General features: G+C 50.9%; 9 protein-coding genes across 9 annotated transcripts; 5 read left to right on the top strand and 4 right to left on the bottom strand.

Moving 5' to 3' along the window:
* The first annotated feature begins 16 nt into the window (after window positions 1–16).
* Window positions 17–2151, top strand: VE01_09156 (uncharacterized protein). Its single transcript, XM_018278572.2, has 3 exons — window positions 17–559; window positions 630–1340; window positions 1399–2151. Exons 1-3 carry the CDS (start codon window positions 530–532, stop codon window positions 1723–1725), a joined length of 1068 nt encoding a protein of 355 aa, XP_018126506.1. The 5' UTR covers window positions 17–529; the 3' UTR covers window positions 1726–2151.
* ERO1 (endoplasmic oxidoreductin-1) lies at window positions 2152–4980 on the top strand. The gene is made up of 3 exons (XM_018278571.2): window positions 2152–2871; window positions 2930–4590; window positions 4658–4980. The coding sequence occupies exons 1-3, from the start codon at window positions 2755–2757 to the stop codon at window positions 4770–4772; spliced, it is 1893 nt and encodes a 630-aa protein (XP_018126505.1). The 5' UTR covers window positions 2152–2754; the 3' UTR covers window positions 4773–4980.
* A 714-nt stretch (window positions 4981–5694) lies between these two features.
* Window positions 5695–6236, top strand: VE01_09154 (uncharacterized protein; the record flags this gene model as incomplete). The annotated part of the gene is made up of 2 exons (XM_018278570.1): window positions 5695–6099; window positions 6180–6236. 2 exons carry the CDS (start codon window positions 5695–5697, stop codon window positions 6234–6236), a joined length of 462 nt encoding a protein of 153 aa, XP_018126502.1.
* Window positions 6237–6752: 516 nt separating this feature from the next.
* CKS1 (Cyclin-dependent kinases regulatory subunit (Cell division control protein cks1)) lies at window positions 6753–7800 on the bottom strand (the record flags this gene model as incomplete). The annotated part of the gene is made up of 3 exons (XM_059464038.1): window positions 6753–7385; window positions 7448–7592; window positions 7694–7800. The coding sequence occupies 3 exons, from the start codon at window positions 7798–7800 to the stop codon at window positions 7323–7325; spliced, it is 315 nt and encodes a 104-aa protein (XP_059319347.1). The 3' UTR covers window positions 6753–7322.
* A 483-nt stretch (window positions 7801–8283) lies between these two features.
* VE01_09152 (uncharacterized protein) lies at window positions 8284–11689 on the top strand. Its single transcript, XM_018278568.2, has 6 exons — window positions 8284–8862; window positions 9118–9209; window positions 9347–9976; window positions 10026–10287; window positions 10339–10885; window positions 10934–11689. Exons 1-6 carry the CDS (start codon window positions 8779–8781, stop codon window positions 11350–11352), a joined length of 2034 nt encoding a protein of 677 aa, XP_018126510.1. The 5' UTR covers window positions 8284–8778; the 3' UTR covers window positions 11353–11689.
* A 500-nt stretch (window positions 11690–12189) lies between these two features.
* Window positions 12190–14847, top strand: SSB1 (Heat shock protein ssb1). Its single transcript, XM_018278567.2, has 4 exons — window positions 12190–12480; window positions 12537–12702; window positions 12762–13140; window positions 13543–14847. The coding sequence occupies exons 1-4, from the start codon at window positions 12260–12262 to the stop codon at window positions 14619–14621; spliced, it is 1845 nt and encodes a 614-aa protein (XP_018126509.1). The 5' UTR covers window positions 12190–12259; the 3' UTR covers window positions 14622–14847.
* A 49-nt stretch (window positions 14848–14896) lies between these two features.
* On the bottom strand, window positions 14897–16110 carry VE01_09150 (uncharacterized protein). Its single transcript, XM_059464037.1, has 2 exons — window positions 15964–16110; window positions 14897–15911 (listed from the first exon to the last, which is right to left on the bottom strand). Exons 1-2 carry the CDS (start codon window positions 16044–16046, stop codon window positions 15179–15181), a joined length of 816 nt encoding a protein of 271 aa, XP_059319346.1. The 5' UTR covers window positions 16047–16110; the 3' UTR covers window positions 14897–15178.
* A 392-nt stretch (window positions 16111–16502) lies between these two features.
* VE01_09149 (uncharacterized protein) lies at window positions 16503–17841 on the bottom strand. The gene is made up of 2 exons (XM_018278565.2): window positions 17678–17841; window positions 16503–17595 (listed from the first exon to the last, which is right to left on the bottom strand). The coding sequence occupies exons 1-2, from the start codon at window positions 17805–17807 to the stop codon at window positions 16616–16618; spliced, it is 1110 nt and encodes a 369-aa protein (XP_018126482.1). The 5' UTR covers window positions 17808–17841; the 3' UTR covers window positions 16503–16615.
* A 597-nt stretch (window positions 17842–18438) lies between these two features.
* Window positions 18439–23479, bottom strand: TAF2 (Transcription initiation factor TFIID subunit 2). The gene is made up of 2 exons (XM_018278564.2): window positions 19420–23479; window positions 18439–19368 (listed from the first exon to the last, which is right to left on the bottom strand). The coding sequence occupies exons 1-2, from the start codon at window positions 23023–23025 to the stop codon at window positions 18700–18702; spliced, it is 4275 nt and encodes a 1424-aa protein (XP_018126483.1). The 5' UTR covers window positions 23026–23479; the 3' UTR covers window positions 18439–18699.
* Window positions 23480–23603: the final 124 nt, after the last annotated feature.

Here is a 23603-nt window from a genome sequence, read left to right as displayed (position 1 = left end):
CGCGTGTCTTGCCAACATCTTGGCCAAGGCCCGGAAACTGAGATATGACATCAGGAGTGACTTCATATTGTTAGAAGTGGAAAGTACCATCCTGCAATGCCCAACACCAAACATATACCTGTCTAGCTTAGATAGTGTAAGTACATCTACATGGCTGGGAAATCGGATCGGTGACAGTGTCCAGCCAGGGCCGGATACATCTTTTTTACCTCCTCTCCCAACTAAATACTTCGTCACACCCCCCCGCCGTTCCATCCCATTCTCACCCATATATCATATTGTATAGACACTCCTAAAAAGTCTAATTTCTACTCCATAATCTCTCTGACTCCGCCATCTCGATTCAACTAGAATATCCATTCACTGTCTCTACAAAAGAGCTGTTACCAACCCAATAAACCCGTGTGAGAGACGCCATCAGGCATCGGATATTGGGCATTGAAATAGGCAGCTCTACTCAAATCGTCTACGACATCACATATTGAATTCAGCACTCCGGCTAGCTTCTACTCTCAAGAGAGCTACAGACATGGGTAGCACATCTGAAGATAAAGACTGGGTAAGCTTCCCCTTCGGTGCGTGCATATGGTAGTTTTGCTTGCAATGATCGCTGACAGTGACTGTTCCAGGCGTCGAAGTATCTCCTTGACCCTCTCACGGCTCCAGAGCCCAGCCAGCTCACAGGCCCGGGGACTCACTTTGGGTCCACGTTGGACAAGAAACTCACGCCAACCCCTCCGGCCTCGACGAGGTCATCTCAGTCCAAGTTATCATCGAGAAACCCATTCCGTGATCCCCAACCTCAGCAACCCCTAATCGACGTCGGCCAGCAAGCCCAGGGAGGTCAGGCTCTCAACGACAAACCACTCCCGAGGGGACCTCCAAGACAACGCCATGGTTCTCTGAGCCAGAGGTACCCTGGAGATGTGTCCCACCGACCTCTTGATGTGATTAGGAAACAGAATAAGTTGGCCAGCCAAGCGCCACATCTGAAGAAAAAGCATCTCCCTCGAGCAGACCTTATCGATAGCTTGGATGCTTCCATGGACCAGCTCTATCATCACGAAGGACCTTACGATGCCACTCTCCTCGCAAGGAATACGAGCAAGTATCAGAGTCCTATCGATGCAGTTCGTTCATCAAATGCAGAGGCATTGAAAGCTACTCCCCAGGAGAACATCGAAGATGCGCTTCGCAGGCATGTTCCGTTGTATGGGGTCGGCATTGTGCCTCCTGGGGGACGACTCGAATCTGGGCAGGTCATGGACTACACCGAGGGTGATGACTTAATGAGGGACTCTGACGCGCCTGGTGGGGCCTATAAAAGATGGGATGGAGTAGTAAGTCCACTTAACTTTTAATGTGCATGCCAGATAGGATCACTAACGATGAAATTAGAAATACCTACCAGAAGATTATAAAGGAAAGGGCGAGCCGTCGTTTTCTGCCGACGCAGCAAGGGGCAAGGGGCCTAGTCATAGGAGGATTGCCTCGGAGAACAACTTTGTCTACGAAATGCAACCAACACCAAGGTCAAGGCCGTCGTCTCATCAGCGAAGTACCAGCAGCATTGGACCTGAGCAACGGGGCTCGCCATCGGATGCTGCGAGGTATCCGGAGTTTGAGAGAAACGGGAGACCAAGCTCTATAGGGCGCAAATTCGGTGATGGTATCAAACGCCGATTTGGGAGCTTAAGAAAGAACAAAAAGCCAACTGAAGAGTGAAGTGCTCAAAAAGCATTGCATCTATATCAGCTCCTATGACTGTTCACTCTTCAGTCAGCTTCTATGTCACGAGATGTGCTTTATAGTTGCCCCTAGAGTTGATCTCACTGCCAAGCACCAGCGAGGTCATGGCTCCAGTACCGTCATTAGGGGGCGGGGAAGAGCGCGGGGTAGGCAAGTGAAGTACTTATTGGGATATGGGGTCGGAATATTCTTTCCTACGTGGCACTCACTCATATTGGCACTACCCGTCGCGATGTACGATTAGTGATGGGCTGTGGCACGAGTGATACAATATGAGAAGAAGCCACGTTGCTTTTAGAGCTTGTCAGCTGGAATTATTTGAGCATTCTTGAAGTCCGCGGGCAATTGTATTAATATTAGTACGGGCATTGATTAAATAAATTTGAAAATAGCCATTGGCGGCAATAAACAATAAGTTCCATATAAGTTAACTGGTTACACTTGTGAATTCAGGCACGGGGGTGGTGGCTGGATCATCTGTGTTGAGTGATTGGTCGGTTGGTGATCGCCACTTGGTGGCGGGACCTTTAATCCGTCGTCCGACCCTCCCGCCGGGCCTTGAATCAGATTATCAGACGGTAGGAATGGACACGTTGAAGCGAAAGGTACAGGACTAAATTACCCTGGCTTTGTAAACACAACATTTCCGATTTGAAATCACTCTTTTGTATTTATATTTTCCCCATTTTCAATACCATGCCGGCCATTTATGATTGAAGAGTTTGGTTCTGTACTTTTTAAGTTTAAGTGACTTTCTCGAAAGTTATACCGCTTTGAGCCACGCCCCAAATTCCTGGACCTTAATTGGATTGGAAGCACTTTCTTTGAGATCTTTCGACAGGTCTAAATTGAGGGATCAATAGATATATACACTGCCAGTCCGCTGGAAACTTTACAATCTGGAAACAGCCATCTGCGTCATTTCCAGAGACTCCGGGCGCTTCACGAGTTCCCAATTGTAAAGGTGCTGGCCTTGCGTCGCCAGAAAAAATCCCCATCGCCACCATGAGGACAGCAGCACAACTCTTCTACCTCGCTGTGTTTGCGCTCTTGCATACGTCAGATGCAAACAGCGAAGCAGTCGCGAGAAACATCCTCCCCGAAGCCGCCGACGAATGCGCCGTAAGTCCAGCCCATCCCTTACCGTCCATCCTTGCGTTGCCACTCTGACCACCTACAGATCCACCCAAAGGCAATTGTCTCCGATGCATGCGCCTCCTACTCTACAATCGACAATCTAAACAAGGCGATCAGCCCCGCGGTCGAGGATCTCACCAAGCACACCGACTTTTTTGCATACTACCGCCTCAACCTATTTAATAAGCAATGTCCCTTCTGGAACGACGAAAGCAGCATGTGCGGCAACATTGCCTGCGCCGTAAACACACTCGATAACGAGGAGGATATACCACTTGTCTGGCGCGCGGAGGAGTTATCAAAGCTGCAAGGACCAAAAGCCGTTCACCCCGGACGAAAGCAACAAGCCGAGCGCGGTCCCGAGAGGCCGCTACAGGGCATGCTGGGAGAGGACACAGCGGAGAGTTGCGTGATGGAATACGACGACGAGTGCGATAGCAGGGACTACTGTGTACCAGAAGACGAGTCCGCCACAGCCAAGGGCGACTACGTGAGTCTAGTCGACAACCCAGAGCGCTTCACCGGATACGGCGGCGCGAGCGCAAACCAAGTCTGGGACGCCATATACCGCGAGAACTGCTTCAGCCGCTCGTCCTTCCCCAAGTCCGCGTCTCTCGGCAAGCCGAAGACCGCCAGCATGCAGTTCCCCGCCGCCAACGAGCTTAAGTTCGTGATGCAGGGCGGTGCGAAGCATGCTCCGCTACTGGGAAATGCACCGAGCGCTGAGACGGGCTTCGAGAATGAGGATGAGTGCTTGGAGAAGCGCGTGTTCTACCGCGTGGTGTCGGGTATGCACGCGAGTATCAGCGCACATATCTGCCAGGACTCGCTCAACCAGCTTACTGGCCAATGGGGTCCGAATCTGACTTGCTACCGTGAGAGGCTGCACGAGCACCCGGAGCGCATCTCGAACCTGTACTTCAACTACGCCCTCGTCGTACGCGCCGTGGCTAAGCTGGGACCGTATTTGAACGATTACACGTACTGCTCAGGTGACCCCACGCAGGATGCGGAAACGAAGAGCAAAGTCCTCGCCATCTCAGCTCAGGCGGCCCGTGAGCCGAATATCTTCGATGAGAGCTTGATGTTTGTTAATGGCGAGGGACCGAGCTTGAAAGAGGACTTCCGTAACCGTTTCCGCAATATTAGCCGTTTGATGGACTGTGTTGGGTGCGATAAGTGCCGTCTGTGGGGAAAGCTGCAGACAAACGGCTACGGTACGGCGCTGAAGGTTCTGTTTGAGTTTGACAACCCGCACGCGCTGGAGGGTGATCTGCAAGTTGCGCCGCAACTGAAGCGGACGGAGCTGGTGGCTCTGTTCAACACACTCGCTAGGATCAGCAGCTCTCTGAACGCGGTTAGCAAGTTCAGAGACCTGGTTGATGCCGAAGATAGCGCAGCGGAGAAAGGAAAGGGGGAGAAGTATCATGTGATTACGGATCGGGAGAGGCTGGGGAGACAGCAGGTGCCGGGGAAGAGCTTCAAGGATACGAGTGAGATGACGGAGAAGGAACGCCGAGAGATGGCTGAGGATGATGAGGATGAGGATGAGGATGAGGATATCCAGAAGGTCATTGGTGATCATCGTAGGCTCCGGGATACCACGGAGGAGACGGTGTGGGAGGCGATTTGCAATGAGACGTGGCTCATTTACCGAATCGTGATATATATCTTTAAGCAGTGGATTGGGTTTCCCAAGGTTGCGTAAGTTTGCTCCCCTTTCTATCTTCACGGATATCACTATAGATAAGAGTAACTAACACCAAAACAGATGGCACATCTTCACAAATGAGCTCAATCGCCTATGGCACAACTACATCGGTCTCCCCATTCCGATGCGCACCTGGGGTTGGAAACGCGTCCCAGCCCCAGAGGAGTTCTATTAGGGCGGCTCGCCCTTTCTACTTTTATTACGCCAAAAGAGGGGGGATTTTCTGGGAAATGGGAAATATTTTGGGTTCGGTTTGCATCAGCGATGGCGTTTTTTTGGGTGGGTGGGATAGAGATACATAGTATGTTGAAAGAAACTCATAAACTATCAACGGGGGGGAAGATGGGGGGTGGGAGATAAAGTATATATGCGGTTCTTGGGAGAACCAGTCGTCTGTTCGGAATTTTGGAAATGAAAGATAGATATCCGCTCTTACCATTCCATCTCATGGGTTATAATATTATACTCTGCTACCACTGTGTCCATGCCTTGGGATATCTGACAGCTATTTTTCTTGCCTTCCTATATTACAAGGGGAAGCTATTTTTCTTTCAAAATACTTTCCTACAAGTTCTTGACCAGGCTCGCGAAGTAATATAAATTGCTGCAGTCTTCCACAGACTGACTTTTGCCTAACCGCAACTTCCACCAAGATCTTGGAGGTCCCTTTGAGTTTCTACAACACGGACACAAACATATATAGACAGCTACACCTTTCTTCACATCTTCCATTCTTTATTCCCAGGTTCTCAGGCCGTCTCGAAGAAGTTGAAGCAGTTGAAGCCTAAACCAAGCAAGTCTGAGGCCAATATAAATTCAAGTCTCCAGTCTTCCACAACACGGACACAGACAGATAGAAACAGCTCCGGCTTTCTTCACCTCTTCTCCTCTTTACTTCTTTGTCTCAGATCGTTTCGAAAGGTCCAGGCAGTGGGTGCCTACATTAACCAGCCGAGTCCGAGACGAGTATAAATTCAGGTCCTCGATCCTCCTCAGCTTCTATCATCCTACATACCATACCAACCTCCACAACTCAAGCCATTATACCAACAACACATCCACCAAAACCTCACTTCAACCCCAACACTTCCACCACAATGGCCGTCCTCTCCGCCCCCTCCAGCCGCAGCAGGAGCAACTCACCCACCGACCCCCTCGCCATCATCCAAGCCGCCCTCGCCAACGGCCAAGGCCCCCAACTCATCGAGCTCCTCGCCACCCAACTCAAAGCCAACCAATTCATCGGCCAACCCATCGCGATCCCCCACGACTTCGACCTCTCCCACGGCAGCCAAGAGGCCATGTACGTGACATTCCGCCATGGACCGCGCAAGGAGCTGGTGTTCAAGATTGGGCCGGACACGATCATGAAACATGCGATTGATTGGTGTTTGGAGACTTGGAGAAACGATTGGGGGGGGAGGTTCATGGCTTGGGATCTGTTCTTCTACTTGCCGGATAATATGAGGATTGATTACTATAAGCCTTTGACGGCGAGGCAGGTGAGTTTGTTTTGGGCTTTTTTTTATGTTGGAGGGGGGGTGGGGGGTGAGAGTGGGATGTGTGGCTAACTGAGTGGCAGCTGGGGATTGAGAACCATGACTTGATTGATGTGTTCAGTGCGTCGCACGGTGGATAGATGGGTCTCGGCATTGCACGGCGGATTGATGGGCATGGGCGTTATATGGTGAATTGATGGACATGGGAATTATGCGGCAGATGGATATTATACGGCCAAAGACATAGGCACCGGCGAATCTTTACCACTCTGGGAACGGTTGCGAAAAGGGCCAGGAATAATTCGGGAGCAATGGGCAGCGAGTTATTTGGTTTATTGATTTATGGATGCATTTGCGATGATTTTTGAAGATGGTGCGCGGGTGTCGCCAGTCTCAACAGGAGCAGACTTGAGGAAGGACCCAGGAATTATGATGCCAGGGTTGGAGGGGTAATGCAGGCATATATACCAGCAGGAAATGCGATGAGATTCACCTCCTGAAATGAGAAGTGCCATGCAAGTGAAATTGTGTCTTGTTGTATATACTCCTATGCTTTTCAGGCAAAGAAAGAAAGTGAAGAGATAATGAGAGGGTGGAGTGGTGGAGTGGTCAATGAGGATGATGGTAGAGGGTTTTAAGATATAGTGCTTTGGATCTGGTGAGCTGTTGCCGGGGCAGGGGAAGGAAAGGTAAAGGGAGCAGTCTTATCCGAGGGGTCGTAGCCAGGGTCCAGGCAGAGGCAATAAAAGTCGGATATTTCCAAGGCCACGGGAGATTCACATAGACATCAGTCCAACAAATCCAGATGCAAAGCACTGGAGATTCACCGAAGGCACTTTAAGCATAGTTCCATCATTGAATTCAGAAATATCTGTCATAAAAACCCGTCTTAACGCACTGGTTTGATACACAAGACAATACTTATTCGAAGAATAACCCAGTATGTGTCAGCTGGAAGTCCATTTTCGAGATGACGAGGGACATGATGTCAGGCGTCGAAAACTCGTCGACGCACACGCATGCAAAAAATATGCTGATTGTGAATTCCGAACTCCGCTTCGTGCTGAAATCTAGAGCCGCCGCGAGCGGCACCGCTGTTGATGAACGCCGTAGTGTCTATTTAAAGAGGAGGGTGGGCTCATTGTGCCGGGGGCACGTAGTTGATCGGGCGTCTGGGGATTGTTAGGATGCTTCCTTTTTTTTTCGGTTTCAGAACGGTGGGAAGCTTACTTGAACAAGAGGATATGTGGTTCCGGTTCGTGCACCTCGTAATGCTCCCATCCTAGACTCTGTAATTAAAGTATTAGCAACGGTTATATAACTGTGGGGGTGGGGGGGTATATCTCCGTACCTGGGTAATACCTATCGCTCTCCATTCTTCTTCCCAGAGCAATTTCAAGGTCCCTTTTGACGGATCATGATATTCTTTTGGGATGGCCTTCAGCATAGCCTTTGGTAGTTGAACATGTCTGTATTCGTAGTCATCGTCGGAATAACTGGATTGGGTATTAGTGCCTGTTTACACACCAACGTGCTCCCACATGTTTTTGAATCTGCCCCGCGTCTATAGTGCGGGGTTGTGGGCGACAGAACGTACCGAGGAGAGTAGTGAATTGAGTCGATATATTCCTCCAGGCGCTCCTTTTCGGCCTCCGACAGAGGTCGTGGTGCCTTGTTCCGTCTGTTGTAATCCGTGTCCGCCATGTTTGTTTACCAAGGTGGGGTATTTGACGGCTGGTGAACTACCCAACGCGATGAGGTCGCAGGTAGACGCAGGTTCAGTCGAACTGGACAATGTCGAGTTGAGTAACTGCTATAGCGATGAGGCAGGCAGTAGACAGATTCTTGAGTGCTCGGCGGGAGCGTTGAGGTCGTGCCCGTGAGGAGTGAGGGATCCCTGGTGAGTGGGAGAAGTTTGGTGGGCTTGGGACGTTGTATGTATGCGCTTTCCTAGCCAACAGGAACAGTGGGGGTGGGGGAATGGAACCTCCAACCGGTTTACCGGATGAACTACGTCTCAGGGCGTCTATGAGGCGCGAATCAAAGGGCGTAATGTTGAAAAAGTCGTGATCACAGTTAAAAAGGCCAGAATACAACAAAACGGTGAAACACAAAAATAAACGTTGGGATTCTCTATATATCGAATTCCTTTTCGGGGTTCTTTTGTTTACTTCGGTGCCTGCTTATCAGATGTGTGCCTGAGGCCTGATTGGCGTTGGGGCAATTGATAGCGAAGTCACATGACCATACTGTCTATGCTCTACCCACACAAAACAGCCTGGCGAGAGCTTCAGACAGGTGTCGTATATACGATATATATAAATATATATTTGGAAATTGAGGCTATTCGGAGTCTATCATCGGATTTCTCGTACTCTATAAACATTAACGGTTCTTCAAACGCAAAGTGAGAACACATCTGTTGTGCACAGACATTCTCTTGTCTTGAACGGGACGATTCTGGAGCTCTGTCGCCTTCGCCTTGCCGTGCGCGCGTCGAAACCTCTCCAATTCCGATCATCCCTACCACAATAATCGCGTCAAACCCCATCTTTGCGCGGTTCACCCCGTTGACGCCAGTTACAATTCGACTCATTGACTGGCGCAACATACTCGAAAAGCTCCGATACCGTGCGTGTCGTAATCGCCAACTTTACGCGACACCGATTGCACGGCGCAACAATGGATTCGAAGCGCAAGGCCAACGGTGCTGCATCTACGGCAGATGAATTGGACGATCGCGGCGCAAAGAGGCGTAAAGTATCAGTAAGCCTACTGTTCCTTGTTGTTGCTGGCCCCGTTGCGATGTAAATTTGTTGTTGAATTGGAGGGACGGATGGGTTGCGACAGGGGAAATACTTGCCAATGACGCATGGCTGCTTGCTCCCACTCCACCTTGGGCCTTATCAAACGGAGGTCGATGGGCTCCTCGAGTTAAACGCACTCTACCGAAGCTCTCCACAGATACCCGTACGGGACAGAAGTAATTAAGCCAGCTGCTAATATGGTTTTCTCTTCTAGGATTCGGTTTCCAGTTATGGCGAGACGTCAGAATCAACGTCCCAAGTTGGCTTGGAATTGCTGGAACAGATTAAGAATACCAGAGACAAAAGGTAAGAAAAGCTCCGATACAACATATCCATGAGGAGGGTGTCTTATCGACAATGATAACCCACATTGTCCATCTCTGAACATAACGCATTACTATCAAGACGACATTCCTTGAGGGGTCCATGCTAATTGTCAACAGAGGACGACCTGCAGTTAATGACTTCCTCACTCTACCCAGTAGAGATGCCATTCCCGATTACTTCAAAAGGACAAAAATGCCCATCGCCATCGATATGATTGAGGCCAAGCTGAACAACCGCGAGTTCCCTACGCTTACATCGTTGGAGAGTTACTGGAAACGTCTGGTCCAAAATGCCAAAGACTACAACGAAAGAGAGTCCCTGATACACAAAGATGCTGAGCGGATCCGCAAAATTGTTACGGCTTTCATGCAAAAGAAGAACCCAGCATATAAGGACCCTAAATACCAGTCTTTCCCGACACCGATTCCTGACGACGGTACTACTGCGATTGCAGTGGAAGATATTGACGCAGAAGGCGAAAGTGACCATGAGGTGACGGGCACGGAAATAGAAGCTTCCATGACACCTACCTCAGAGGTTGCTGTCCCTGGTTCCGCCAAACGAAGGCCAGGGCGTCCACCGAAGAACCCCGCAGCGTTCGAGCTAGAGAGACAGCGACGAGCCACTTCCACTCCTGGTGGGCAGGATGGAGTCGTCAAAGTCGGCGGTTCGTTCAATGGTCTTAACTTCCAGCAAGCACAAGAGAAAATCGTGGAAGAGCTGACTCACTACAAGGAGGATGAAGAGTACGTCTTCTAGATTTCGTTTGAGAATCAGCACTAACTTGCGATGTAGTGATGAGTATCCAACCTTCGAGCCGTTTATCAAACTTCCAGATCGCAAGCTCAAAGATTACTATCAAGTAATCCCGCATCCTGTCAGCTTCAATACGCTGAGAAAACACATACGCGGTAGCCACACCAGAAGTGAAACTATTGGCACGTCGGATTTCAAAAGCTGGGATGCCTTCGAAGAGGAGGTTTCATCTATTTGGAAGAATGCCAAGCATTACAATGAAGATGGAAGCGCCATCTCCGCACTTGCTGACAATCTCGAGGTAAGCTAAACCGCAGGTCTATTCATATCTGATACTAATTTACAACCAAAGATTTTCTTCAACAAACGCCTTGCCGCAGCGAAGAAGGTCGTCCAAGAGCCACCCCAGCAAAAGCTCAAGTTGAAGGTTTCGGCTCCAGAAGCTGGGACCAAGATAATGCTACGTATGGGTGCCAAAGGAAGCCCTGCTGAGTCACCCAGGGAAACGCCCCCAACTCCCCTCGCAAATGGTGCTTCGTCGAGGGAAGCTGCACCTGGCGGCTCGGTCCGCCCAGCTTCGGCAGTTGCCCATATCGATAGAGGAAGAAGCATATCTGGATCTGTAAACTCGCCCACGCTGTCGGTATCTGCGCCAGTAAAAAGCGAGGATCGGCCATCCCCTGCGATGCAACCCTCCTCAGTGGCCGGCGTCCAGGGGTTACCAGCTACGCAAATCAATGGCGTCTCTATGGCGCCTCCTACTGGACTTGGTCCTGCAGTGGCGGTGAATGGACATCATCTGAACGGCACAACCCCAGGTTACGGGCACATACAGCCTTCTCCATATCAACCCCCGCCAGTTCCAACATTCGACTCCAAGTGGCGTCTTCCAGGAAAAGGTAAGCCTATTTCGTCCTACATAAACAATCCGAAACTGACTATATTAGATGCATCTGATTCTATGATAACCAACCTGCATCTATCCACCCACCCCGGACTCCACTTAACCCGCCATTTCCACATGGACCTCCCGCCGTCGCCGACGATGACACAGCAAAGCATCACGATTAATCTGCCGCATACACACTACTACCTACAGATAAAGCCGACGATTGCCAATTCGTTGATGGAGCGCCAACACAAGCTCTTTGTGACCTCGGGCACACAACGCCTAGTCGCAATGCCGCAGGTGCCAGGGCAGCCAATCGATCACAAGAACCCTCTGTTTGAAGCACGCCTTCTGCCAGGAGTGAACAGGATCGAGGTGGAACTTATTGCTGCACTTCCCAAGGGAGCGTCGAGGGCGGCCATTGGTCAGGAAGTCGAGCTTGAGAAGGTCACTATATTTGCGAATCTATTGAGATAGAAGGGTACATGGCCACCGCCGTTGCGGTATGCTGGCGGCTTGTTTGAACTTGTACAACCAGCATACAGATGAAGTCTTGGGCAGGTACTGGGCTAGTTATTGGGAGTTTAATGGGGGATTGGGTATCTGGATTTGTTTCTTAACTTGATGGCATGGGCGGAGTTGGTTTTAATGAAGATCCAAAACGAGGCCTTCAGTCATAGTGTACAGAATAGATGGCCCTGCTGCTCTAAGTGGCAAGAATGAAAACAGTTCAATGAGATTATTTAGCTCGAAAATAAAATTCCGTGCAGGACCAATACATGAAATGGTGGCAAAAATGATAACCGATTAATGAAATGATTTAACTAATTAAATTCTATGTGGCGTTTAACAGAAGAAACAAATATTTAAATTCTATACTCCTAATTTCTAGAAGTCTGAAGACGGACGGCCTTACCAGAGGATTCATACCAGTTATTTATGCTGATAGAAATTATTCTTTTATCTCTGCGTATGAGTGACTGGCCCATTGATTGCAGCTCTGAGACTGAATGCCATTATTTTAACTATGGCTACTATAATCGCCGCCGCATTGCACAGTTTCTCTACATACTTCGGGCGACACGAGTAGTTCTGATAGATATTAATCGTTATTTTGATTTATTTTTCCATTGAACGCCGTCTGATTGGCCGAACCGATTAAATATCGTCTGAAAAAGTGAAGCCGCTATGGGTTAGTTTTAAGAAAAATCCATAAGTGGGGCAACCAGCCGCTAGGCGAAGATTAGCTCTAGCGGCTCCCACTCAAAAAAGTTCAGAGGTCGGATATTTGACCAACCGTTCCCGAAATATTCGATTTCTTCTCTTCCCTCAACATCCACAACCCATCCTCCTCCAATTCACCACCACCTCACTACACTCCAACATGGCTGACGAAGTTTACGATGGTGCCGTCGGCATCGATCTGGGCACCACCTACTCTTGCGTGGCTGTCTACGAGGGCGCCACCGTTGAGATCATTGCCAACGAGCAGGGTAGCTTCACCACCCCATCTTTCGTTTCTTTCACCGACAAGGAGCGTTTGATCGGTGAGTCGGCCAAGAACCAGGCTGCCATGAACCCAACGAACACTGTCTTTGATATCAAGTAAGTTGCAAAATCCAACCAAGAACATATGAAGAACGTTTTCTAACGACCTATAGGCGTCTCATTGGCCGCCCCTTCGATGATCCTCATGTTAAGACCGACTCCGAGTCCTGGCCTTTCAAGATCGTGGACGTCGATGGATCGCCCAGTGTTCAGGTCGAGTATCTCGGAGAGATCAAGACCTTCTCCCCCCAGGAAATCTCCTCCATGGTTCTCACCAAGGTTCGTAATTGAATCACACCCAACAACAGTCTCCAAGATCTAACCAAGCCGTTCTACAGATGAAGGAGGTTGCTGAGGTCAAGTTGGGCAAGAAGGTCTCCAAGGCCGTCATCACTGTCCCAGCCTACTTCAACGACAACCAGCGTCAGGCTACCAAGGACGCCGGTGCCATTGCTGGCCTCAACGTTCTCCGTATCATCAACGAGCCTACCGCCGCCGCCATTGCTTACGGTCTCGGTGCCGGAAAGTCCGCCAAGGAGCGTAACGTTCTCATCTACGATCTCGGTGGTGGAACTTTCGATGTCTCCCTCCTGAACATCCAGGGTGGTGTCTTCACCGTCAAGGCTACTGCTGGTGACACCCACTTGGGTGGACAGGATTTCGATACCAACCTCCTTGAGCACTTCAAGAAGGAGTTCTTCAGGAAGACGAAGAAGGGTTAGTGCTTCTTTTGCTTTTATTCTATTCCTAGTTGCTGCGAATACCCACAGCGGCGACAGGGAGTGCAATTTTTTTTGCCCCTGGGTAACTAGTGTTACCAAAAGTGGCAATGGCGTTTGCAAACCGCTCCTTCCCTCTGGGTAACTGGCAATACCCAAACTGGTGACGGGGTTTTCAAACTACTCTTTGCTTCTGGGTAACTGATACCCAAAGTGGCGATGGAGTTTGTAAACTATTCCTTGTCCCAGGGTTACTGGTAATACCCAAGGTGTCGATGGGGTTTACGAACTGTCTATTGCCTCTGGGTAACTGTGATACACAGTCCCTGCCTGAGAGACTGACTCCATATTTTATACTTGCTAAGTTTTATTCTGAATTTTATACTAACAAAATAAATAGATATGTCCGGTGACCCACGTGCTCTCCGTCGTCTCCGCACTGCTTGCGAGCGTGCCAAGCGCACTCTCTCCAACGGTGCCCAGACCACTGTTGAGATCGACTCCCTTTTCGACGGCGAGGACTTCAACGCCCAGATCACCCGTGCTCGTTTCGAGGACATCAACTCCAAGGCTTTCAACGGCACTTTGGACCCAGTTGCCCAGGTCCTCAAGGACTCTGGCATCGAGAAGAGCAAGGTTGACGAGATCGTCCTTGTTGGTGGCTCCACCCGTATCCCAAGGATACAGAAGCTCCTCAGCGACTTCTTCGGCGGCAAGAAGCTCGAGAAGTCCATCAACCCCGATGAGGCTGTTGCCTACGGTGCCGCCGTCCAGGCTGGTATCCTCTCCGGAAAGGCCACCTCTGCCGAGACCGCCGACCTCCTCCTTTTGGATGTCGTCCCTCTCTCCCTTGGTGTTGCCATGGAGGGTAACATCTTCGCCCCAGTCGTTGCCCGTGGCCAGACTGTCCCTACCCTTAAGAAGAGGACCTTCACCACCGTCGCTGATAACCAGCAGACCGTTCAGTTCCCTGTCTTCCAGGGTGAGCGTGTGAACTGCGAGGACAACACCTCCCTCGGAGAGTTCACCCTTGCTCCTATCCCACCGATGAAGGCTGGCGAGGCCGTCCTTGAGGTCGTCTTCGAGGTCGATGTCAACGGTATCCTTAAGGTCACCGCCACTGAGAAGACCTCCGGCCGCAGCGCCAACATCACCATCTCCAACTCTGTTGGTAAGCTCTCTTCCGCTGAGATCGACAACATGATCAGCGAGGCCGAGAAGTTCAAGTCCACCGACGAGGCTTTCTCCAAGAAGTTCGAGTCCAAGCAGCAGCTTGAGTCTTACATCTCGAGGGTTGAGGAGATCATCTCTGACCCAACGATGTCCCTCAAGATCAAGCGCGGACAAAAGGAGAAGATTGAGTCTGCTCTCAGCGAGGCCATGGCCCAGCTCGAGATCGAGGACTCGTCCGCTGATGACCTTAAGAAGAAGGAGTTGGCTCTCAAGCGCGCCGTCACCAAGGCTCTGTCCACCCGCTAAATATGGTTTTGATTGTATTGTACCCGGGCCGCAACCAGGCGTAGGAAAACGATTTCGACGCATGAATTTCACGACATGGCTGGCATATCTGGATTGGCTCGAGTTCTCTGGGTTCCAAAAGTTCCGACTGAGATGTGGTTCAAGGATGTTTCCCACTATTTCATCACGTCCTTTCCGCGCATTGTAGAATTACGAAATGCGCAAGTAATTGAAAACTTAAAAAATATACCTTGCGGTGCCTCTCTGATGTGAACGTGACTAGTTTAATTGTGATTTCATGCTTCATCGTTTCTAATAAACTACACTGTTATATTTCCTACTTAATATAAAGATATCTTACTTCAATTTATCTTCGAATAACCAGACGAGTCCTCGATCTCGAGCTGGGCCATGGCCTCGCTGAGAGCAGACTCAATCTTCTCCTTTTGTCCGCGCTTGATCTTGAGGGACATCGTTGGGTCAGAGATGATCTCCTCAACCCTCGAGATGTAAGACTCAAGCTGCTGCTTGGACTCGAACTAGATGCGCTGACGTATATGACCTTGCTATTGCTAAGTCTATGCCTGCTCCATCCCCTTCCTGGCCGCATCTACGGTCTTCTTCACGTCCGCCACAGCCCCCTGGACAATCTTCTCCATCTCCTTATGCGCCTTCTTCAACTCATCCGGCAGCGCCGTTTTCTTAATCTCCATCTGCCTCAGCTTCTTCTGCATCACCCCTCTCGCCGCCGTAATTGCCGCCTTAGCCGTCTCCCCAACATCATGCGCCGCCGCCAGCGCCGCATCCCTACTCTCCTTAGTTGGTGCCGGCAGCGGCACATTCAGCTGGCTGGAATTATGAGGGTCAGGCACGGGTTGCAGATTCAGCTCCTTGGCATTTTGAATCGCGCTTATGATAGGCTTGATGTGGTCCTTCTCGCCGACGAGGAGCATGACGCTGCGCCCGCCCTTGGGGATCACCTGCGCCAGCTCGCCCACGCGGTGCGTCTTCTTAGAGTCTTTGTCTAGGTGCACGCGCACGTTCTCGAGGAGCTCGGGGTTGAAGCGCCCGCCAGTGCGTAGCTTGGCGAGGTCGGCGCTCAGCTTGTCGTTTGCTTTGACGATGCCGGCGCGCAGGGCGCTGAAGTCCTCAGGGTCCCATTCTTCGGGGGCTTCTTTGGTGCCGGTCTTTTGAGAGTCGCGGGGGGCTGTGTTTTTGCCTTTCTTGTAGAGGGCCGGGGTGGTGGTGAGGGTGCGGAGGGAGAGGGTGGGCAGGATGGCGGTGGTGGAGGGTGTGGGAGCCCTGGGTCTTCTGGGGGAGTTAGTACATGTGGAGTTCTGGTGGGCAATTGAGGGGTACTTACAGTGTGTGGAGTCTGAGGGGGCTTCTTGAGCTTGTGAGTATCTGCGCCAGCGCATTTCTGCGCAATTGGATCCTGGGAGGCATGTTCGCTGTGAATTGGTTGTAGTGATGTGGTTGTGGAGAGCTTGAAGCATGGTTTTGGACAGGGTCTCGGAGTATTAATTATGCGGGGAGCAGAAGCCTGGGCAGGGTCCGAACCAGACTTTCGAACGAATTGATTACTTTACTCACGAATAATTAGTTAACTCTTAATGTGTAGCACGGTTATGGGCTATTATATTCTGTGTGTAGTATTATGTTTTATATATATGTTCGTAGAGTTATTTTGGGTTTTTAGAGTCACAGTTGATATGATACCATTTTACTATTTAGTCCAAAATTACTAGTTATAGTTATTAACTTTATATCAATATTATCGATTATTCACATTCGAAAGGTCAATTAATAAACCAGCTAAGTATCAACATAGTGGTAATCTCACTTCTCGGCCCCTTGATATATCTCACGAGACCTACTTATGATCTACTGCGAATGTTTTGACTGCCAACGACGAGTGATCTTTGTAAATGTGACATACAGCAGACGAGAAAACTACAATAAATATTTTACATATGCTCCGAACTTCTATATATAATACAACCCTGAGCCCAGTTTCAAGCCTTAGCACCCGCCTTTGCCGGCGCGCTCTTCCTTGGTTTTAAAACCGGCAGAAGTTGCTGTACCTTTCCCTTCAGCGACGCAGTATTTGCAGGCAAGTATGTAGGATTCATGTTCCCCTTGATCTCCACTCCCCCTAGTATGTCGTCCGCCTTAGGTGAGGACACACTTGGATATTGGCCTCCAACCAATGCCTTCATAATAGCCTCCCTCTCCTCCTTGCTAATGGTCTTATACTCCTTCGGGGTGCCTTCAGCGTAGTTCGGGCCCAGAATACTGTTTTTCTCTGCCTCATCAAGGAACAGAGTGCCCCGTCCGTAGTTGTACTGGTTCGCATGAGCACGCGCATCCAGCAGCTCATTCCCATGCTGCCCTGTCAACTTTCTTATATGATCCCGTACCGTCTCCACCAACCCCAGAGGCGCCGAGCCTGTTGCCAGACTAGGAATATTATATTCCAGGTCCGCATGTGTTGTTGTACCCGAAAGCGCAGCTCTCTGGACCCCCATGTCCCGTGCAGCCGCATATGCCAATTCCTCAGGGGACAACGGCACATCCTCATAATCCTCAGCCTCTCGTTTTGGTCCTTGGGACTTCTTGCCCCTGCTGCCTCTCGCACCTCCTCTTCCACGTCCGCGGGCATTAGCACCACCACGACCACGGGACATAGCACCGCCGCGTCCACCGGCGCCAAATCCGCCGCGGCCCCTGGGAACGAAGCCGCCTCGTCCACGATCGCCAGATCCGCCGCGGCCTCTAGGGACAAAACCGCCTCGTCCGCGGGGTTGAAAGCCTCCCCCTCCTCGTTGTGGTGTATCGTTAAAAGTGCGAGTGATGTTGAGGGTTCGTGGCGGAGCTGCAGCGAGGGAGCGGGCGTCGACGCCGCGGGGCTTGGAGGGCTTGAGGGACGAGAGCTCGGCCGTCGCGGTTGCGGTGCGGGTTATGCGAAGAGTGCGAACGGGAGGGTTAGGTTTTTCTGGTCAAGTTAGCCACGGGTCAATTGGTCGATTATACTATGCGATGAAGCAATTGGTAGGACCAGGGGAGTTCGAACGCACCACCCTCTGCCCGAGACACCGAGGCGTGAAATTGCCGTAAAGAGGCTGCGATGCCATCTGAAACGACTTTCAAGTCATTGGCAACCGGCCTGCTGCGGCTCACAGCCGATTGTATGTGCCACTTGAACATGGCGCGGATGTGGTGCTATGGTTGTCACCTTGAGATATTTCTGAGGTCGGCTCAAAGATTTGGATGTCGCAAACCTTAATTATGAGGATCACAAGGCTACGAGGCTGGGCTCTACCATCCGACGTGACAACCACAATCACCTTCCCCACCAACATACGACACAACATATACAACATAGTTCATATCACTTGGGATATCCTCAAAGTATACATCTGGCTGCATCATAACTGGCTTCTTGTTACGATTTCCGCGCCTCTGAATAACTACCGCGAAGATGCTCCGCCGAAAGCCAACCGCCATATCAATTACCAACGAGGACGTCGCGTCCTATGAAGACCGACAGAACGCAGCAGCAGAAGAAGCTTTGCGAGCAGAGATGCTGCGAGCAGCACAAATGCAGGCTCAGAAGGGCCAGAACGTGAATCCCAACGATGGACATAAGATGCAGGGCCACGGTAGACCACAACCCAAGACGAGAGAAGAGAGGCTTGGGCTTGCATCGCGCAGCTAAGTCATCGTACGCAAACAAACCTGATCTGCTGTTACCAGCGCGCTCCTGATGCTCATCTTCATGTCACATGAACGAGTTTATTCAGAAATTATTATATTTTGGTCGAGATCCATCAACCTATGGCATCCTCCATTTCCTACAATCAAACGCCGCCATGCCATGCAACCAAATCCATGCATGATCCCTAACTACCAAACGACTCGCCCATCAAGTCTCGCCTCCGGACGCCATATTCTATGTGTAAAAAACAACGCCTAGCCTACAATTCCACCTCTGGACTGTGCCCAGCACGCCATGAGAGCTGCTCCGGCGCTCCAGCCAAAGGCATATTTCCTATCGTACTATGAAAACAAAATTTCTCGGACTCTCGTCCTTATAACACTACTTCGGCTCCGTCTTTGGCTCCGTCTTCGGCTCCGCCTTCTTCGACCCAAAGCTTAGCCTGATCTTGAGACTAGGTTTCTTGACCGGTGCCTGTGGAGGCGGCGTTGGTCCGCTGGGGAGAGGCACACGGGCGCCGCTAGGGAGTGGAACGCGGATTTTCTGGCCTGTGGAACTGGGTGTTCCGGGGGTGGTGTTGCGAGGTCCGGGTGAGGCTGATGACCATGACGGTGTTGGGGACTCGCGTGGGGGTTTTGAAAGAGAGGGAGAAGGCGAAGGTCTAGAAAGAGAGGGTGATTGGGAGGGTCGTGATGATGGTAGAGGAGATCGTGCAGGGCCGCCGCGGGGAAATCGTTTAAGTTTTTCGTGCGACATGCGGAGCTTCACGATTTTTGAAGGACGGGATTTGTCGCTGAAGCTGGGTGGTGCAGGTCGTTTGGGCGGCTTCATACTGGGCGGCTTCATACTGGGCGGCTTCGTACTGGGCGGCTTCATACTGCCATGCTCGGTCTTGATAGTATCCCCCCGGGCCACAGAAGGTGATGGTGTAGGCCTCTGTGGTGCCAGGATAATGGGCGGAGCAGTTTTCTTCACAGGGGCCGCCACAGGGACCGCCACAGGACGCGGCTTAGTGCGGATTTTATTAGTCTGCCGGAAGCGTATTTTGCCCTTGTAATTGTTAGTGTCGGACTGGAAGACAAATTCTAATATGTAACTCACCTTTCCAAGATACTTCGCTTTCCAATACCGTGGATATTTCATGCGCACAACCATAGACTCTACCGCGTCGTAGAGGACGGTGCATATATCAAGGTAATCGGATTGCTCAGACACCGCAATCTGCCTCGACCTCACGGCATCCCACAACCCCTGCTTAAGAGTGGCATTCTTCTCGAGCTCCTCCTTAAGCGCATTCATCGCACCTTCTATGCTTGTTGTTCGCGCAACAAGCGCTTTCTTAGCCTCCATCGATGTCTCGTTCTCAACAATCAGGGTATCCATGTCTTCTTCTTGCTTTGGTTCGGCTTCGGCTTTGCTGTGTTCACCAAGCGCAACTGCTCCCAGGCCGGAGAACAAAATCTGGCAAAGACGATCTCGAACGAAAGGCGAGGCATCAGTGCTCATCACATTCAAGAAATATCTTAAAAGATGTTCGCTAGAGAGATATCCGAGGTCGGTCAATGCATCGAAGGCTTGTATGCGAACGAGGTCCATAGTTCCGTCGTGCGTGTATGCAAACAACTCTCTAGGATCCGAAGGCGTAATTTTGTTCTTCATCAGGCGACGCTTGCACTCCAAGGCGGTTTTTGTGTAGATGTTTTGGTAAGATAATATCCACTCATCCATCCTGCGATATCTCTCGATCTCCTCGAGCGCAACCTGCTGGAATTTCTGTAGTTCCTCTTCATCCTCGTCTGCAAAGCTGAAGCTCATACCGCCCGGAGTCTCATTTTTGACGGGTATCAAAGAGTCTGTGAGGGCTTTCATCAACGTACAGATATAGTAGTAATCGGAGTATTCGTTGTTGCCGTTGTCGTTGAATCTGAGTAAGTCAAGAAGGAATTGGCGTGCCTCAAGAGGACATTTGCCTTCGTTGTTGCGAACTCTGGCCATAGACTTTGGGATCGCCAGTTTCATGCGGTAGTCCGTCTTGTCAGAGAAGTCATTTGACTTTGGCATGCTCGAGCCGGGGTAGCAAAACATCCTCTGGAACGCCTTTTCGAGGTGGACTCTCCCGATCCAGTTATGAGCTTCAACACCATGCGTTGCGAGGTATCTGCAGGCCATTTCCCGGATCCCCCAGAAATACCGGCGGTCCATCAGCGTCCTAATTAGAATCGTCGACACCAGAGGATGCGGTGGGCTCTTAGCTAAGAAAAGCATGGAATCTTGTTGAGCAACAACATCTCGGTCTTGCTGTAGCTGGGAAAGATACATGTATGACGGCATGTTCAGACTCAGCTCGCAGATCCATTCGAAATCAGCGTCCATGCGAATCCATTCGTACGACTCTTGATCCATCTTCATCTCCATCTCTGAATCCCAATCCACCAGACCCCACTCCTGCACGTCATCCTTCGACTGCAAAACGTCGCCTAAGCAGTATAGAAGCACATCGTCGTGATTCTCCGAAGTTATGTCTACGCCGGGGCCAGCTGTAGCTCGTTCTTTCTCTCGCCGACTCCTTTTCAGGCGCTTGTATTTGGTGTGGTAAGGGATCTCAATTTTCTGTATCCCTTCTCTGATCTCCACGATATGTTCGTAAGGTGTCCCATCAGATTCGTGAATCCTGATCGTCATGGGTCCTGTGAAGACGGGCTGAACATCCCCTGCATAAACTCCGTAAGCTTCCTCCTTAAATTCTCTCTGAAACTGGTCCTTTTCGAGCTTTCGCTGTGTCGGTTGAGTATCTTGCTTCTGGCTGATGGTCATCTCCACCGCTAGTTTCTTCTTGTTGAACTTCTGGGTGACTTGAAATCTTGGGCACCCGGCTCCCATGATCCATTGGTTGAAGAAAGCATCGAGCTTATAATGTCCAATCTTCTCGCATAACCTTCGAAACCCCTCCGTCGTAACCGCCCTGTCTGAGACCTCACCAATACTGGCATTGTAGAGTAACCTAGAAATGACACGAACAATCCCCGTGGACCCAGACAATTTCGTTAACCGCCGGTCAAGAATAAAAAGCACCAACGGTGCCTTCAAGATCATAAAGTCCATTTCGAACTGTCCCAGATGAAGGATTTCTCCCAAGGCGTGTATCGACGGCCGTTGAAAGTCCAGGTCCACAAGTTTATCCGCATTGGCCTTTTGTCGGAACCGATAGTCGTTATTCCCGCAAAGCTTCTGCATGCATAGATCTGTGATGTAGTACGATACCCCAACCACAACCCACATGTCCCTCCGCTGGTTTGGAATGATGCTCACTCCGATCCACTGGCTAGCAAGAGCGTGAATGAGTTTCCGTGTCGTCTCAACCTCGGGGTCGATAATGTCTTCCGGGATTATTAGCCGCGAGCTGCACAATGACAGAGCTGCCACCGATATAGTATCTGAGATCTGGTCGTCCACAAAGCAGACTTTGTAGTCGGGAAAGGGGTAGGAGCCGAAATTGAGAGAAAACCAGTCGACAGCGAATGCCATCGTCTCGCACGTGTTCTTGAGCTCGTCCGCACGACCTGGTAAACAGTAGCCATAGACTTTGACGGCCTTCTGGCCAAGCTTATCATTCCCTTCATCCTCGCGGAATTCGGAGAGATCCACTTGCTCAAACGGGCCCACGGAGAAGCCGATATGTTCTGGTCCAACTTGGGTGCTGCAGTGGTAGGTAACGATCTTCTTGGCGATGTCCTTTGGGTCTTGCACTTCGTGAATGAGCTCCCCTGCACAGACTGCATTCATCTCCAGAAGACTGTCCTCATTGCTGAGATCTATAACAAATTCCGAAGGCTCAGAGTGCCCGTGAACCCCATGAACCCCGTTGGCCCTGTGGTTTTCTAGTCCCTTTTTATTCGAGTGTATCCCATTTGCTTTCAGGGGTGTTGTCCGCCTCATGGCATCTCCCAAGGTCCTCCCGCACTTGATCACTATCTCCCAAGTGCACCTCATCGCCGGGTTGTCGATGCAAGGGAATATGCAACTCGCAACACCGCCAAACAGCGAATGCCTCGTATACACATGTGGGTATTTCGTATCTCCATCCTGCACGCCCACCCAGTGCAGCCCATCCCTAAAGCTCTTCACCGAGAACGGTATCGACACCGTCAGCGGCGCAAAACGTATTGACTGATCTTCGCTCGATTTCGGAGTCAGAATAGGTGTAGAGGCAGTAATCGAAGTCCCATTCGCAGTCACCGACGACGCCCTCGCATTCACCAGCGCCCTGTCCTTCACCGCGCTCGGCGCCTGCTCCGAAAACGGATTGATGTCTTCGATTTTCACCGACTTGGGCATATAGATGGTCAACTCGCCCGGTACGATCCGCGAGTCGCGCAACGACTTCACCCTATCCTTCTGCACCTCATGCTGATGTGCGTTCTGGATGATATAGTCCGGGATATCCACCCTCTCATAGGGGTCCTCATATTGTATCTCCGCCGCGCGCCCATTAACCAGCACACCCCTCTCCTTTATCTCGCACTGTCTCGCATTGAACCTCAGTTCCCTCAGGTCGCGGCGCTGGGGCAGGATCGTGATTTCAGTTCGGCCTCTGATGCAGCGTCCCACAAAGTCGATCTCGATCTCGAGCTTCTGGTGCGATACGACGAAGCCGGGTGAGTACTCCTCGACGGGCGCAGTGGCGGCGCGTGGCGCGGCGCCGTCCATCGTCGTGGCGGTGATGGTGGTGGGTGGCTATCGCGGTTGCTCCTCGGTGGTTGAGTGGTGGCCGTCTTCACGACTCGCGCCCGGGCCTGCGTGCAGCCTCATTCATATGCGCGCTGCTTCACGTGGGCCGAGATGTCATGGAGTGGTTGCGGTGTTTGCGATCGGGTTGTTGGGGTGGTCTTGCGCGTCGCGGGGCGTGGTGGTGAGGTTTGTGTAGATGGAGAGAGTTCAGGATGGGTCGCCGAGCTTGCGCCAAAACCTGAGGATCGCAGGGTGGTCAGGCCAGAGGGAGTGTGGTCTTGCGCTGAGGTTGAGATGAAAGCTACTAAGGTGGGTGAGGTCAAAGTGCGATTTTGTTTATTGTACTTTATTATGGGAATGTTTATCTACTGCAGGGCGCTGTGATTGTCTAAGGCGCCCACTTCGTGATAGTGGAAGCTCTGGGAAGCGCGACATTTATTTGCTCTGGACGCAAGCTGTGAACCATGCACTCCACCGACCAGTTTGCTTGGCAAGGCTCCAAATCATCTAGATCACGTGCCACAACCACAGTGAATATCAACTCAAATATTTGCTTT

The sequence above is a fragment of the Pseudogymnoascus verrucosus genome (assembly GCF_001662655.1).
Source record: "Pseudogymnoascus verrucosus strain UAMH 10579 unplaced genomic scaffold scaffold_57, whole genome shotgun sequence".
In the NCBI taxonomy this organism is placed as follows: domain Eukaryota; kingdom Fungi; phylum Ascomycota; class Leotiomycetes; order Thelebolales; family Thelebolaceae; genus Pseudogymnoascus; species Pseudogymnoascus verrucosus.
This window is presented reverse-complemented; position numbering and strand designations above follow the sequence as displayed.

Coding starts and splice junctions, on each gene's coding strand:
- VE01_09156 (XM_018278572.2), top strand. CDS start 530: ATGGGTAGCACATCTGAAGATAAAGACTGG. Junction 560..629: donor CATCTGAAGATAAAGACTGG/GTAAGCTTCCCC, acceptor TGACTGTTCCAG/GCGTCGAAGTATCTCCTTGA. Junction 1,341..1,398: donor ATAAAAGATGGGATGGAGTA/GTAAGTCCACTT, acceptor CGATGAAATTAG/AAATACCTACCAGAAGATTA.
- ERO1 (XM_018278571.2), top strand. CDS start 2,755: ATGAGGACAGCAGCACAACTCTTCTACCTCGCTGTGTTTGCGCTCTTG. Junction 2,872..2,929: donor AAGCCGCCGACGAATGCGCC/GTAAGTCCAGCC, acceptor GACCACCTACAG/ATCCACCCAAAGGCAATTGT. Junction 4,591..4,657: donor ATTGGGTTTCCCAAGGTTGC/GTAAGTTTGCTC, acceptor ACACCAAAACAG/ATGGCACATCTTCACAAATG.
- VE01_09152 (XM_018278568.2), top strand. CDS start 8,779: ATGGATTCGAAGCGCAAGGCCAACGGTGCTGCATCTACGGCAGATGAA. Junction 10,288..10,338: donor CACTTGCTGACAATCTCGAG/GTAAGCTAAACC, acceptor TTACAACCAAAG/ATTTTCTTCAACAAACGCCT. Junction 10,886..10,933: donor GTGGCGTCTTCCAGGAAAAG/GTAAGCCTATTT, acceptor TGACTATATTAG/ATGCATCTGATTCTATGATA.
- SSB1 (XM_018278567.2), top strand. CDS start 12,260: ATGGCTGACGAAGTTTACGATGGTGCCGTCGGCATCGATCTGGGCACC. Junction 12,481..12,536: donor AACACTGTCTTTGATATCAA/GTAAGTTGCAAA, acceptor AACGACCTATAG/GCGTCTCATTGGCCGCCCCT. Junction 13,141..13,542: donor CTTCAGGAAGACGAAGAAGG/GTTAGTGCTTCT, acceptor CAAAATAAATAG/ATATGTCCGGTGACCCACGT.
- VE01_09150 (XM_059464037.1), bottom strand. CDS start 16,046: ATGCCTCCCAGGATCCAATTGCGCAGAAATGCGCTGGCGCAGATACTC. Junction 15,912..15,963: donor CCCCTCAGACTCCACACACT/GTAAGTACCCCT, acceptor TAACTCCCCCAG/AAGACCCAGGGCTCCCACAC.
- VE01_09149 (XM_018278565.2), bottom strand. CDS start 17,807: ATGTTCAAGTGGCACATACAATCGGCTGTGAGCCGCAGCAGGCCGGTT. Junction 17,596..17,677: donor GGTGTCTCGGGCAGAGGGTG/GTGCGTTCGAAC, acceptor TAACTTGACCAG/AAAAACCTAACCCTCCCGTT.
- TAF2 (XM_018278564.2), bottom strand. CDS start 23,025: ATGGACGGCGCCGCGCCACGCGCCGCCACTGCGCCCGTCGAGGAGTAC. Junction 19,369..19,419: donor AAGCGAAGTATCTTGGAAAG/GTGAGTTACATA, acceptor AACAATTACAAG/GGCAAAATACGCTTCCGGCA.